The following is a 15,460-nucleotide window of genomic DNA, read 5'->3' as shown; positions in this document are numbered from 1 at the left end:
CTCGTCTGTTACAACACAGAAAAAAACTATAAATAATAAAAATAAAATAAAAAATGGCTAACTAAAATTCTTTTGATATATTGGAAAATTTTAATATATTATTTTTTACATAAATAAAGTTTGAATCTAGTGTATATAATAAAATAACAACCAAATAAAATATAATAGAAAAACACTTGAACAAGCATGTAATTCTCTCCTCGACAACACTATTGTTCCTCAAAAACTCTACATGCTGCTATCGCCAATTCCAGCTTCCAAGTCAAGATCTGGTTTGTGGTCAAGCGGTGGTTTGAGAAGAGTGTCTCTAGCCGTTTTCAGTTTGAGAAGAGACTCCCTCATGTTAGTTCTCCGATCAGGAGAATCAACCGAGCAGGATAGCCCGACACCAAGGATAGTAATCAAGCATTCATGTGTTGCGCTCTTCCCTGTGAACAGCTCAGGGTCCACTACTTGTTCTATGCTAGCAGGAAAAGCTGATTCCACCCACTTGATTATGCTTGAACCTCCAGAAAAGATTTCGTGTGTTGGGCTCTTCCCTGTGAACAGCTCCAGCAGCATAACTCCATAGCTGTAAACATCTCCCGGAGTTGATGGCCGCAATCCTAAACCATATTCTGCGAAGAACATGTCCAGACATCTCAAATGCAATAAAGTAAAGGAACTGTATAAACACAAGTGATCTATAGACACGAGTAAGAACAGAGGCGCATGCAAGGAAACACACTGTTCAAACAGCAATTTGAGATTCCAGGATCAAGTTAATTTGCTAACCTGGAGGAATGTATCCTATAGAGCCCCTGAGGCCACCTGTGCAAGTTATTGGCTGTTGGTCAGCTCCTCTCTCTGCCAGCAATTTAGCCAAACCGAAGTCTCCCACCTTTGCAGTCATGTCTTTGTCAAAAAGCACATTACTTGGTTTCAAATCACAGTGCACTACTGGAATTTCACAGTCATGGTGCAGGTAATCCACAGCGCAAGCAACATCGATAGCCACATTTAACCTCTCCAAAATATTCAACAAGCCTCCATCTAATCGCCTTTTGCTTCCCTTAATCCATTCTTCCAAGCTCCCATTATGCATGTAATCATAAACCAAAGCCATGAGGTGACGAGTTTAATAAGATTCCGATGCCTTACGTTCTTCAAAGCCTCACATTCAGCCAAAAAACTCTTCCAGGATCCGTACTTCTCGATGTCAAGCACCTTCACTGCAACAACAGTCCCATCTCCAAGTTCACCTTTGTAGACTGACCCAAAACTGCCCTTCCCTATCAGATTTCCAGTGTCAAAACTCCCAGTTGCTTTACGAAGCTCTCTATAAGTGATTGTGGGATGCTGAAGCTTAATTGAATATGCCCTTGGCATAATTTTCCCTTTTCTTTTCCTTACACACAGCAAAACTGCTATCACTGAGCATACTGCAACTGTGGCTATGCTGGCAATGACAATATAAATTGCAGTGGATGTTCTTTTCCGATGTTGATTGTTCCAACAAGTTAGATCCAGGCAGAGCTTCGAATTCCCTTCCACGTGAATTCTAGAGAGATTTATAAAGGCTCCTTCCTTAGGAAGAAGTCCTTCAAGGTCGTTGAATGAGAGGTTCAACAAGTGAAGGGCCTGCAAGTTTTCAAGATTATTGGGTATTATGCCTGATATTTGATTCGAAGAGAGGTCAAGGATCTCCAAACCCTTCACGTCGCCTAGAGTAGCTGGAATGACTCCAGAGAACATATTGTTTTCCATGAATAACTTCTCCAAACTCTTCCAGCTTCCAATTGTATCTGGGATGCTTCCAGACAAATGATTGTGAGAAAAATCAACAGCGGCAACATTTTCGAGCCCCTTGATCTCTTGAGGCAAAGAACCTGTTAGCTGGTTACTGGACAGGTTCAGAGTTGCACTCAAACTGGAGAGACTGAAAATTTCTTTCGGTATGCTTCCGCTGAGCCTGTTGCTGGATAGATCCATGGACACCAATTGCTGGAAATTAACAAAAGTTGTGGGCAGACTTCCTACCAAGTCGTTAGTAGATAGATCAATTTCATTCAGTTTTTGGAGCTTTCCAAGGGAGTTTGGAATTCTACCCGATATCTTATTTGCAGCCAAATGCAACTCTTGCAGATTTTAAGCTCGCCAATTTCTGGTGGAATCTCACCAGAAACATAATTATAGCTTATATTTGGCAACGCCAAGCTTCTAAGATGTCTGATTGAGGCTTGTATCCTTCCATATATTCTATTCCCCCCCAAGTATAAACTTCTAAGAGAACCCGAGAGATTTCCAATGGATTCCGGAATGAGACCCTCCAGAAGATTGCCATCGATGGCAAGAAAGTTAAGATAGCTACTGTTTATGAAAGAAGTGAGAAAATTGAGACCCTCATCACCAGAACTTTTTATCTGATTGTAGCCAATGTTATACATTTGCAATTCAGGAAGATTTCCAAGTCCTGATGGCACATATCCACTCAGAAGATTGTGTGCCATACGGATGCTCTGTATGTTTGTAAGATTATGCAAAGACCATGGAATTGAACCAGTAAATTTGTTGATGCAAAAATTGAAGTTCAAAAGATTTGGGAGTCTATCTCCAACATCAACTGGGATTTCACCTCGCAGTTGGTTTGATGCAACCGCGAGGAAAACCAAAGAAGAAATGTTGTACAGGGATACAGGAATTCTGCTGCTCTGCTGAGCTGAAACAGCAGGCATAACCTTGGCCAGTGAGGAGGTCTCATCCCGCAAGAAATTTGAAGTTTGCGTAAAGTTACAGTGAAGTGTATGAATAGCTTGGTTCCAAAGGAGGAAATTACATTATCAGTTGCCTGGGGATCCTTCTGCTCTTGTAGAGATCTGAGCTTTATATGAACAACTCACACTTGACCAAATTATTATTATTATTATTTAACTCTTCTTTCAATTGAGTATAAATTTCTCTAGCAATTGGCACTTCCGAAAGCTTTTTAAAAGACAGAAATTACCCTTAAAGATTCTCATCAACTCTGTTGTGAAAAATTCTGAGAATTGATAAATCCTTTTATCCTTTTTCTTTCTAATTAGCCACCCTCCTGTCCTGTCTTGATTTTTATTTTATATTTTAAAACATACAAAGATATCTTTTACTTTAATTCTTTGTTTTTAGGGTTGATATTGTAAATATATTATTTAGTTCATTCATTTTATTGCAAGTTCTAGAATCAAGGCTAAATGCTCAGAATTCCACCAATTTATTGTATGTAATTCACTATTTATTTTATATTGATAAATTAAAAACATACAATAATCTTAAGAGAAAATTGTTGCTTAAATTCATGTTCATTAAGAAAATCAAAGAAAAAATTAATATACTCAGTAAAACAGTGTTGTTAAGCTAAACACCATCTTTATGTTTTCGCTATCACCGTGTTTTGTTCAGGGATATGAGTGATTAATGTTGATTGTATTTCTTCTAATGTTCTTCCCTTCGTCTCTGGCAGCAATTAACTTCCATACGAATAGAATAGTTAAAGCACACATTCCACTGAAGATGAAGAAGGTCCCTGCAAGAAATATCCAGCACGGAATATTAATGAAAAAATATTGACCAAAGGATTGTAGGAGTGCCCCATTGCGCAGTTGCATCTGGTAATGGAAAGATTGGTGTAACTATAGATCTACATCTCATTTAGTAAGAACAACATTAGAAAATTTTACTTGAAAATGAAGAGAGCATAGTGAAATACAAGCAACACAGAACACTAGAGAGCCTTAATGGCCATCAGAACACATACACTCAATGCCTGTGAGAAAACTCGCTTGATTTGTACCTTGCCTTTTGCATTACTGTAGCAGTGATCATATAAATCTTTTCAAAATCTCCGTGCATTGCATTTATTCCAGGCTATGTGATTTTTCGTTGATAGAGAAGTTCAACTCTTGCATTCGTTTTTATGCAGGTTCGCCGTCGTTTGTCTGAATGAAAATAGATATGGAGGGACCTTTGCTTTTATGAAGATAAATGTGGAAATGAGTAAAAATAATCGACTTATTCGAGCACGAAGGGGAAGGCCATGCCATAACTTATAAGGGGTTAATTATATTTTAGTCAATCCAGTATAGTAAAACTAACTAATCAGTCATCTTAGTTTAAAATGTCCTGAGATGAAGTTTTTCTCCAACGGAGCACTGAGCACTCCCAAGCTGCGGAGAGTTAATTTCAATGATGTAGAGAAGAAAAATCTCAACACCACAATACAACAGTTGTCTACACAAACGATAAGTACCGACCAAGCATTCCAATTTCTGCAAACCATGAAATAAGTTCTAACTAGGTATCTAATTTTGCTTGTATTTAACTATTTCAGAAAGCTCAAATTGCTGAAAGTTCATCATCGTAAAAGCTTGAGATACATGCTTGCTCCACCGATGGGTTCGATCCCTGTGCAGCTCCTAGAGTTGGAAGTAAAAGGAGAGAAAGGAAGAAAGGAGGGAGATGAAGAAGACAGGAGCAGGAGAAATCAATTAATGATCTTCATAATTCACTCGTCAAAACTGTGTAATGTAAAATACAATACATATGAATATCCAACTCTACCCAAACATTGATTTACAATTACTATAAAAAAATGTTGTTTTAATGTAAAAATATTATAATTGTAAATTTTGTTATTTTTTGTGGTAAAATTGTAATTTTTTGGGTTTTTTTAGAAAACATGTTTTTTCAATATTTTTTTATACTTGTTATTTTTATCATTTTATATTTGATTTATTTATCACCATTTTTTATCTTTATTTTTTAATATTTCTTTATTTTTTTCCTTACATTTTTTTTAAATATTATTTTTTTACACTTTAAATATTTATTACAATACTTGGTTTATCACTGTACTATTTTTTTTGTTTTTATCTTTTATTTTTTTTATAATTTTTATTTACATTTTTTTAAAACTATTATATGTAGAACACTTTTTTTATTTCTTTATATTTTATTAACACATATGATATTTACTACAATTTATTATATATAAGTATCGATTTCTTGATTCATGGTTATATTTCTTACCTGATGTCGAAAAACACATCAATAACACCTATACATTAATTATTTTGTGTTAAAAAAAAATAATTGACATACAACGAGACAAGTCAAATTGATCGCATGAACACTTTATTTTTTTACATTTATTGGCACAAATGGTTCTCGAAGTATTTAATTAAATGCATGCGTAAATCTTTTGATTTATAATTATAATTTAAATAAAAATAAAAACATATTTGAAAAGCTTGTATATTTTTTTTTGTTAAAAAAACATTATCCGACCTGTGATAAACCCTAGTCTTGATCCAGAGGGAGAACTATAAACACCTTGACATTTGCAGGAAGGCTTTTCAGCAGCAATACTACTAACACTCAAGTCGGTCAAATTGGGATGATTTGTAACCCAATTTTTTACCTATTTTTATTTTTATTATTATTATTTTATTTACTGAAAAGATAAAAAATGATGAAAAAAAAAAATAATGATGAAAAAAAGTAAAATGAAATAAATTAAGAATGAATTAAAATTTTGGTTAATGGCATCATGGTTGGAAGTTTTGGGGTTTAATCAAACTTTGAAATTAATCCAATCAAGGGCTTAATGGAAGAATTGATAATTTTTGAGACTTAATTGAGTTTGGAATTAATTTAATTAATCCAATTAAGGGTTTAATTGGAGAATTGATAAGTTTTGAGACTTAAGCTTGGAATTAATTTAATTAATCCAATCAAGGGTTTAATTGGAGAATTGATAAGTTTTGAGACTTAATTAAGCTTGAAAATTAATTTAATTAATCCAATCAAGGGTTTAATTGGAAAATTGATAAGTTTTTGAACTTAATTGGCTTGGAATTAATTTAATTAATGAAACCCGGGGACTTAATTGAAGAAATATCAAAGTTTGGGGTTTAATTGGGGTCTAAATTGCAAACATTAAAATCCAAGGACCAGATTGAAAATGTCACGGAAATGCAAGGATCCAATTACGTTTTAACCAGGGGCTTGATTACAAAAGTATAAGAATCCAGAGGACCAAATGGAAAGCAGCCCTTAGACATAGAAAACGGGGTTGTTTTGCAGCGACTGTTCACCGTCTTCTTCCTCTGCAACGGCTCTGCCATTAAAGGTAGAGACGTTTCATCCGTTGGCAGCAACGTTTACTCATTGAAGGCGACCAGTTACAGGGCATTGAGGAGGCGACCGTTGCCACCGATTCTGGCCTTATAAAAGGAGAGGGAATCACAGAACCGCAGGGGGAAAAAGAAAGCCATGCACGGCAGGGAGAGAGACTAAAACCAAAGGAAAACCTGGGAGGGACAGAACCAGGGAATATTTTTGTCCATCAACCAGCAGACTTCGTGCTTTTACCACCATCGTCTTCGTCTTGAACGGAGAAGACTGGGCAGAACCGAGGAACGAAAAAACTGAGAAAAATAAAAGCAGAGGAACGACGCAGAGACAAGGAGCAGCCCCGCCATCTTCCTTGTCCCTTCATCTCAGAACTGAAGGTGACATAATCTCAAACCAGGAGCAAAGGAGACGCAAACTCAGCCCATCGGACGAAAGCGTAGAGACGAGAACCGGCGTTGACCATCGTCTTCACAGTCTTCAGCAACCAGCCTCCATAACCAGAGGCAGCAGAACAAAGAAGACGACACCGAGAATGTGGTAGAACCAGAGACAGAGGACGGAAGACGAAGAAGAAGAAGCAGAGGACAGAGAGAGAAGTGATATAGAGAGGGACAGGAGGAGAAGGAAACCAGAAATCAAAAAAAGAAGGCAGAGAGAAAGAAGACCAGAAAAAAGAACAAACCAAACGCAGGAGGAGAAAGTAACATTAACCGGCCGGCCCTCCATTACTGTCATCGCATCTTCAAGTGCAGCTACCAGGTAAGGTGCGCTTTCCTTTGAAACATTGTAAGGGGATGTAGCTCAAATGGTAGAGCGCTCGCTTTGCATGCGAGAGGTATAGGGTTCGATCCCCTGCATCTCCATTTCCCTTTTTTTTTTTTTTCTTGAGAAACAGTATTGTGTTCTGGAAGACACTGCTATAATTGGAGAGTTGAAGAAATTCCAACTGCCAAGAAATTCCATCTCTTTTTATTGTATAAAGACGTTTCCCTGTGAAACATGAACTCTGTACTTTGGGCATTACCCGAGCTCAAAAAATTCTATCCAGGAAGACATCGACATATTTGAAAGAAATTATGTGTGTATTACTATGACAAATTGGAGATATTTGATTCAGAACATACAAGCTTCCACATGACAATGCTACATAGGAACACACCTTTCCTCTTTTTTGTTTTCTTGCAAATCTTAATGGACAAAATATTTTACCAGTTGAGTTACAGAGCCGGGGGAGGTTTTCTCTAATGCAATTCATTTCTATTACAAGATTTCAATGGACAAAATCTTTAGACAATAATTACATATGGTTAAAAAAAAATCACTTTTAAAATATAAAAACAAACAGACCTAAATCTTTCACCAGTAGAGTTACAGGGCTAGGGAAGTTTTTCTCTACTAGAATCCATTTCTATTACAAGATCTCATCGGACAAAATCTCTAGACAACAATTACATATGATTAAAAAAGAGACCCACCTATGACCTATCTATGCTGCAATCATTTTGGTCTTACAAATATTATTTGAAGTGAGACACTTTCTACAATTATTTTTATTTAGATTTTCTAAATTTTGAAAAGTTTCACATTCAGTATAATAAAAAAGATATATATTTTTTTTCATTCGAAAGAGCTTTATTATTAAAAAATAATTAGCTTGCTAGTTATTTTCAGATTTAAATTAAGTACTATTTCAGATATATTTTTTTTCAATTTTTATTGTTGCTTTCTCTCTTTTTTTTCTGTTTGGATTAATATTTTCAATTTAATTAGTTGGGATATTTTTTTTATATTTAATTAATATTTTTTTTTAATAAAATACAGATTTTTCAAAAAACTATCAAAGATTTTATTTTTCTCCATAATCAAGGACTTGGCACTTGGCAGAGTTCAATTGGTTAGTTCTCCAAAGTGGGCCCCTAGTTTCTGTAGCAATGCAGCAAGCCAAGTTGTTCCTCACTGTTTATGGATGTTGTGCACTTGCTGATTCGGCAGAGTTCAATCGGTTAGTTCTCCAAAGTGGGCCCCTAGATTCTGTAGTAAGTCAAGTTGTTCTTCTTTTTTTATGAAGGAAAGATGCTCTCTTTCAACTATACAGAGAGTAATCATTAAGCCATCCACTGTTGCTCTCATCCATTCCCTTGCTTTCTCACTGCTGATAAACCTCAGCTGTTTATAATCTGCAGTAATATTTGCATCTCTGCTCACTGGTCTGAAGTCACTGCTCTGTTGATTAGCTGAAACCAAGAGGTATGGTTGCTTAAGGACTTTTCCTTTTTCCTATTTTTATCACTTGATTCCAGAGACCCTTTGATGTTAATTTTCTATTCATCTTGATTGCTTTCTTTCTTTCTTTGTTACTTTATGCTGTTGAAAAGCCTCTGCTTTGCTGCTTGTTTATTATTTGTGTTGTTTTTGCTTTATTAATGTAACTTTCAACAACGAAACCCTTTTGCTGTTGATTTCTGATCTAGTTCCAGAAGATTTGAAAAGTTTCCTTTTGATTTAATCTGTTCATTGCAGTTCCTTGATTGCTTGATTCCAGACAAGAAGAAGATTTAAGTTTCATTGGACATGGATATTTTGAGTACTGTTGTCGCCACAGTTGCTGAGCTGTTAGTTGTTCCCATTAAGAGACAGATTGGTTATGTAATTGATTGTAATGCCAATATTCAGAACTTAAAAAATGAAGTTGAGAAGCTGACAGATGCAAAAACAAGGGTGATTCATTCTATAGAGGAGGCTAGAAGGAATGGGGAAGAGATTGAAGTTGATGTTGAGAACTGGCTGAGAAGTGTTGATGGGGTCATTCAAGGGGGAGGTGGTGTTGGTGGAGATGAATCAAGTAAGAAGTGCTTCATGGGTTTGTGTCCTGATCTAAAGATACGCTATCGGCTGGGTAAAGCAGCGAAGAAGGAGTTGACGGTTATTGTTGATCTCCAGGAAAAAGGGAAATTTGATGGAGTTTCATACCGTCCTGCTCCATCGGGTATAGGGCCTGTCAAGGATTATGAGGCCTTTGAATCAAGAGATTCTGTAGTAAATGCTATTGTGGATGCATTGAAGGATGGTGCCGTGAACATGGTTGGGGTATATGGGATGGGTGGTTTGGGGAAGACCACACTTGTGTTGAAGGTTGCTGAACAAGTCAAGGAGGGTAGGCTGTTCGATAAGGTGGTTCTGGCACTTGTGTCACAGACTCCAGACATCAGAAGAATTCAAGGTGAAATAGCAGATGGGCTAGGACTCAAATTGGATGCAGAGACTGATAGAGGAAGGGCAAGTCAACTATACGAGAGATTGAAGAAAGTGAAGGGCAATTCTGAAGAAAGTCAAATTGGAGTACTTGTAATTCTTGATGATATATGGAAAGAACTTAAATTGGAGGATGTTGGAATTCCTCACGAAGGATGCAAGATACTCATGTCTTCAAGAAATGAATATGTACTGTCTCGCGAGATGGGCGCAAACAGAAATTTCCCGATTCAAGTTTTGTCTGAAAGAGAAGCATGGAATTTTTTCGAAAAGATGGTGGGGGATACTGTTAAAAATCCTAGTGTACAGCCTGTTGCTGCTGAAGTAGCCAAAGGATGCGCAGGTTTGCCGATTTTACTTGCTACAGTTGCTAGGGCACTGAAAAACAAAGATTTATATGCTTGGGAGGACGCCTTGAAACAGCTAGCAAGGTTTGATAAAGATGAAATTGACAAACGAGTTTACTCGTGTCTAGAACTGAGTTACATAGCTTTGAGAGGTGATGAAATCAAGTCATTGTTCTTGCTTTGTGGGCAATTACGATCTAATAATATTTTAATCTCAAACTTGTTAAGGTATGGTATAGGCTTGGATTTGTTTAAGGGACGTTCCACATTGGAAGAAACAAGAAACAGACTGCATACATTGGTGGATGAGCTTAAAGCCTCTTGTTTGTTGCTAGAAGGTGACAATGATGGAAGCGTGAAAATGCATGATGTTGTTCATAGTTTTGCCATCTCTGTTGCATCAAGGGACCACCATGTGCTTGCCGTGGTAGATGAATTCAAAGAATGGCCAACCAATGATGTGCTTCAACAGTACACTGCAATCTCTTTGCCTTGCCAGAAAATTCCTGATCTTCCTGCAGTATTAGAATGTCCAAATCTCACTTCGTTTATACTGCTGAACAAGGATCCCGCACTGCAAATACCAGATAACTTTTTCAGAGAAATGAAGGAGCTTAAAGTCTTGGATCTGACAAGAGTTAATCTTTCACCCCTGCCTTCGTCACTTCAATTTCTTGAGAACCTTGAAACGCTGTGTTTGGATCATTGTGTTTTGGAAGATATATCTGTAGTTGGAGAGCTAAAGAAGTTGAAAGTTCTCGGCTTAAACAGTTCTGATATTGTTTGTTTGCCAAGAGAAATAGGAAAATTGACTCGTCTGCTGCTTCTAGATTTGAGCAATTGTGAAAGGCTTGAAGTAATATCACCAAATGTCCTTTCTTCCTTGACCCGGCTAGAAGAATTATATATGGGAAACAGCTTTCTGAAATGGGAGGCTGAAGGACCAAGCAGTGAAAGAAACAATGCTTGCATGTCAGAATTGAAGCTTCTGGCAAACTTAATTACCTTAGACATGCAAATTACAGGTGCAGATCATATGCCCAAGGACTTGTTTTGGTGCTTTCAAAAGTTGAAAAGGTTCAGAATATTTATTGGAGATGGGTGGGACTGGTATGTTAAGGATGCAACCTCAAGAACTTTGAAACTCAAGCTCAATACTGTTATTCAGTTGGAGGAGGGGGTGAACACGCTGCTGAAGATCACTGAAGAACTTCATTTGCAAGAACTGAATGGTGTTAAGAGTATCCTCAATGACTTGGACGGGGAAGGTTTCTGTCAGCTGAAGCATCTTCACGTCCAAAATTGTCCTGGAGTTCAATTTATCATCAACTCGATGAGGACGGGTCCTCGAACTGCTTTTCTGAACTTGGACTCACTGTTTCTTGAAAATTTGGATAACTTGGAGACGATCTGCCATGGCCAACTTAAGGCAGAGTCGCTTGGAAACTTGAGAATTTTGAAGGTAGAAAGTTGTCATAGGTTGAAGAATTTATTTTCAGTCTCCATGGCAAGAAGACTTGTGCGACTTGAAGAAATCACAATAATTGATTGCAAGATCATGGAAGAGGTTGTTGCTGAGGAAAGTGAGAATGATACTGCTGACGGTGAACCAATAGAGTTCACTCAATTACGTAGACTGACACTGCAATATCTGCCTCAGTTCACAAGCTTTCACTCTAATAGAAGGCAGAAGCTATTAGCAAGTGATGGGAGGTCAAAAGAAATTGTTGCGGGGAATGAGCTTGGGACTTCCATGTCATTCTTCAATACAAAGGTATTATTTGTCGTTTTAACCTCAAAAAATAAAAACCCATTCTCATGAGTTGACAAATTAAGGGCTTTGATTTTTTTTTTTTATCTCGCTGAAAAATGAAAAGAACTTAATAAAACAAAATATGTGCATGCAGATTGTATTCCCCAATTTGGAGGACCTGAAGCTCTCCTCCATCAAAGTGGAAAAGATATGGCACGACCAACCTGCTGTGCAGCCTCCCTGTGTTAAAAACTTAGCAAGCATTGATTTGTCTAATTGTAGTAATTTAAACTATTTATTGACATCTTCTATGGTCGAAAGTCTTGCTCAACTCGAAAGGCTTGAAATACGTAATTGCAAGTCCATGGAGGAAATAGTTGTTCCAGAAGGAATCGGAGAAGGCAAAATGATGCTATTCCCTAAACTACTCCGCCTAGAGCTCAATGGTCTGCCAAAACTCACAAGATTCTGCACCACTAACTTGCTTGAATGCCACTCCCTGAAAGTGCTGTGGTTACAGAATTGCCCTGAACTGAGAGAATTCATTTCCATCCCATCAAGTGCGGAACCTGACAACACAAAATCAGCTCTCTTCGATGACAAGGTGATTTTATTTCAAAAGCAGGCTTAATTTGTGAGCTTGCCTCACACGTGTATTTTGTTTCTATGTTTTACCCCAAAGGTGATATTTTGTTATGGGCGTTGGCAATCTATTAACAGAATGGAATTGTTACTGCAGGTTGCATTCCCTGACTTGGAGGTGTTTATAATTAACGAAATGGATAATTTGAAGGTGATATGGCACAATGAGCTCCATCCTGATTCCTTTTGCAAACTAAAGACACTGCATGTTTGGAGTGGAAAGAATTTACTGAATATTTTCCCTTCCAGTATGCTGAGAAGATTCCATAATCTAGACAGTCTGTTTATAACTGATTGTGATTCAGTTGAGGAGATTTTTGATCTCCAAGCGCTCATAAATGTGGAACAAAGACTTGCTGTTACAGCCACTCAATTGGGAGCTGTGCATCTATCGAATCTTCCACAGCTGAAGCATGTTTGGAATAGGGATCCACAAGGAATTCTTTCCTTCCATAAGCTATGTACTGTGGATGTCAAGGGATGTCCTGGTCTAAGATGTCTCTTCCCTGCCTCTATAGCCCTAAACCTTCCACAACTTGAAGAGCTTCGGATAGAAAATTGTGGAGTGGAGGAAATTGTTGCAAAGGATGAAGGACTAGAAGAAGGTCCTGAGTTTTTGTTTCCTAAATTTACCGATCTGCATCTTGAGAAATTACCAGAACTAAAGAGATTCTATCCGGGAATACATACATCAGAATGGCCGAGGTTGAAAAAGCTTCGGGTGAATGACTGTGAGAAAATTGAAATATTTCCTTCAGAAATAAAGTGCTCTCACGAACCATGCAGGGAGGACCACATGGACATCGAAGTTCAGCAACAACTTCTCTCATTTAGGAAGGTATGATGTATGATCCTCACCCCTATTCCAAGCACGTACACTTTCTAATTTTCACATAAACTTTCATTAGACCGTTATTATCACAACTCGAATCTTACGTTCATTACTAGCAATGCAAAATCAGTGTTGTATATTAAAGATTATCTCACTCACCTATAAAATATAGAATTCAATTAAAATGAATGCTAGGTAAAAGACTCAAAAATTCTATTAAGAATCATTAGAAATACCTATAACAAATATACAAAATATAATAAATAAATAAAAACCAAATAAAAGATTCCAATGCATAATAGACACCAGGTTTAGTCTCCTAATTTTAGGGACTAAAACGATAATTTTTCCAAAAACAAGGATCACAATGTAATTTTACCAAAATTGGATGACTGCACTATAATTATCAGAAATACATAACCATATTGAAATTTCACCCATAATCCATATTAAATTCTGTCCAGAATCTCAATTTACATTTTAGGAACCAAACTATAAATTTTTTCAAAGTGTAGGGACTAAATTGTAAATCTCCAAAATAGAGGGACTAAACTAAAAATTACACAATTCAATTCTCGAACAGAGGTTCACCATTCTTAATCTCATAAGAATACTGTTCAAAATTCCAAAATACATTTCAGAGGTCAAATTATTATTTTCTAAAGTTGAGGGACTAAACTCTAGTTTTCATTAATTAAAAACCAAAATAAAATTTCATCATCTTCAACCTTGAGACTATTCTGACCTGATTTTCTAGCAAGGTTTAAATAAATTTCTTAACCCATAACAAATCAATTAAATAGATCAATTAACAAATTCAACACATTGAAAATCAATCACTAAATTTTAAATTCATAATAATCATGAAACAATCTTATTGTTATGATCACTGTTATGATTAATTATGTTTCTATTCAAGCAAGGTGAATTTGGTTGACATCCCAATATTTGGTGAATCAATGAAGCATGATGACTTCTTTTGAGGGATACATATGCTGTATGATGTGTTCAATCTAAAAGCCATTGCCCCTCTGCGAAAAGAGAATTCTTATTGAAAGATTGACAAAGCTTTTGCATTCATAACATTACAAAACTGAAGCCAGAGCTCACGTGGCACAATTCATTTAGTCAGGTGTTCAGTTGATCTTTCTATGCACAGCTATAAACTTGTTAAGAAAACGTCAAGTCAAGCATGCTTTCTTTTGATTGGTTTTCAGATCTTCCCCAACTTGGAGCGCTTACTTTTGGAAAGCAAGGATGCATCGGCATTATTGAAATGTCCGCAAGACTTCTACTACAAACTCAAAGTTCTCGAACTATTTTGCTTTGGTGATGCACATGCAGCTTTTCTATTTGATCTCCTTCCAAGGTTCCCTAATATGGAAACACTTAATGTGGAACGTGGTACGTTCAAAGAGTTGCTCCCGTCTAGACTTGATGGTATGGAGGAGCATGCAACAGTTCTTCCACCGATACGACACTTAGAGTTGGATTCTCTTCCTTGCCTAGAGCATTTATGGAAGAGCAATTCCCAACTGGACCAAGCTCTGCAGACTCTTGAAACTCTAAGGGTAAATGATTGCGGCAGTTTGATTTATTTAGCTCCATCGCGTGCTTCTTTCCAAAATCTAACAAATTTGGATGTGTGGGGATGCGAAAGATTAGTAAAATTGGTGACATCCACAACAGCAAAAAGTCTGGCGCAACTCACAACAATGACTATAGGGGGCTGCAGTATGGTTACCGAAATAGTAGCAAACGAGGGAGAGGGAATAAAAGATGAGATTGTCTTCAGCAAATTAGAAACATTAGAGCTTCGTCGTTTACCAAGCCTAACTAGCTTTTGCTCAGAAAAACACAGCTTTGATTTCCCATCTCTTGTAGAAGTAACTGTCAGCCAATGTCCTGAGATGAAGTTTTTCTCCAACGGAGCACTGAGCACTCCCAAGCTGCGGAGAGTTAATTTCAATGATGTAGAGAAGAAAGGATTCCGGGGTCGAAATCTTAACACCACAATACAACAGTTGTCTACACAAACGGTGAGTACCGATCAACCATTCCAATTTCTGCAAACCATGAAATAAGTTCTAACTAGGTATCTAATTTTGCTTGTATTTAACTATTTCAGAAAGCTCAAATTGCTGAAAGTTCATCATCGTAAAAGCTGAGATACATGCTTGCTCCACCGATTTGTTCGATCCCTGTGCAGCTCCTAGAGTTGGAAGTAAAAGGAAGAAAGGAGGGAGAAGAAGAAGAGAGGAGCAGGAGAAATCAATTAATGATCTTCATAATTCATCGTCAAAACTGTGTAATAAAATACAATACATATGAATATCCAACTCTACCCAAACATTGATTTACAATTACTGTAAAGAAATGTTGTTTTAATGTAAAAATATTATAATTGTAAATTTTGTTAATTTTTTTGGGTAAAATTGTAATTTTTGGGTTTTTTTTACAAAACAAGTTCTTACTACAATTTTT

The 15,460-nt window shown here is 36.8% G+C and overlaps 1 protein-coding gene, 1 non-coding gene and 1 pseudogene across 5 annotated transcripts; 2 read left to right on the top strand and 1 right to left on the bottom strand.

Annotated features, from left to right (window-relative positions):
* Positions 1-205: 205 nt before the first annotated feature.
* LOC140955595 (uncharacterized) lies at positions 206-2,714 on the bottom strand (annotated as a pseudogene).
* Positions 2,715-6,940: 4,226 nt separating this feature from the next.
* On the top strand, positions 6,941-7,013 carry TRNAA-UGC (transfer RNA alanine (anticodon UGC)). Its single transcript has one exon. It is a non-coding gene; the product is annotated as a tRNA-Ala (tRNA).
* A 1,024-nt stretch (positions 7,014-8,037) lies between these two features.
* On the top strand, positions 8,038-15,402 carry LOC118051451 (probable disease resistance protein At4g27220). Of its 4 annotated transcripts, none has more exons than XM_073409088.1 (7): positions 8,038-8,152; positions 8,334-8,397; positions 8,671-11,523; positions 11,657-12,106; positions 12,242-12,982; positions 14,194-15,015; positions 15,105-15,402. In XM_073409088.1, the coding sequence occupies exons 3-7, from the start codon at positions 8,722-8,724 to the stop codon at positions 15,135-15,137; spliced, it is 4,848 nt and encodes a 1,615-aa protein (XP_073265189.1). In that variant the 5' UTR covers positions 8,038-8,152; positions 8,334-8,397; positions 8,671-8,721; the 3' UTR covers positions 15,138-15,402. The 4 variants fall into 4 exon arrangements, 3 of the variants coding, with proteins under 3 accessions (XP_073265189.1, XP_073265190.1, XP_034917997.1); XM_073409089.1 differs by lacking the exon at positions 8,038-8,152 and having other exon boundaries at positions 8,225-8,397; positions 8,671-11,461; positions 11,498-11,523; XR_004688027.2 differs by lacking the exons at positions 8,038-8,152; positions 15,105-15,402 and adding an exon at positions 13,896-14,108 and having other exon boundaries at positions 8,225-8,397; positions 14,194-14,330.
* The last annotated feature ends 58 nt before the right edge of the window (positions 15,403-15,460 follow it).

The sequence above is a fragment of the Populus alba genome, chromosome 5, assembly GCF_005239225.2.
Source record: "Populus alba chromosome 5, ASM523922v2, whole genome shotgun sequence".
Taxonomy (NCBI): Eukaryota; Viridiplantae; Streptophyta; class Magnoliopsida; order Malpighiales; family Salicaceae; genus Populus; species Populus alba.
This window is presented reverse-complemented; position numbering and strand designations above follow the sequence as displayed.

Excerpts from the sequence above, each read along its gene's own strand:
- LOC118051451 (XM_073409088.1), top strand. The coding sequence starts at position 8,722 with ATGGATATTTTGAGTACTGTTGTCGCCACAGTTGCTGAGCTGTTAGTT. Across the intron at positions 11,524-11,656 it reads TGTCATTCTTCAATACAAAG|ATTGTATTCCCCAATTTGGA; the intron begins GTATTATTTGTC and ends ATGTGCATGCAG. Across the intron at positions 15,016-15,104 it reads AACAGTTGTCTACACAAACG|AAAGCTCAAATTGCTGAAAG; the intron begins GTGAGTACCGAT and ends TAACTATTTCAG.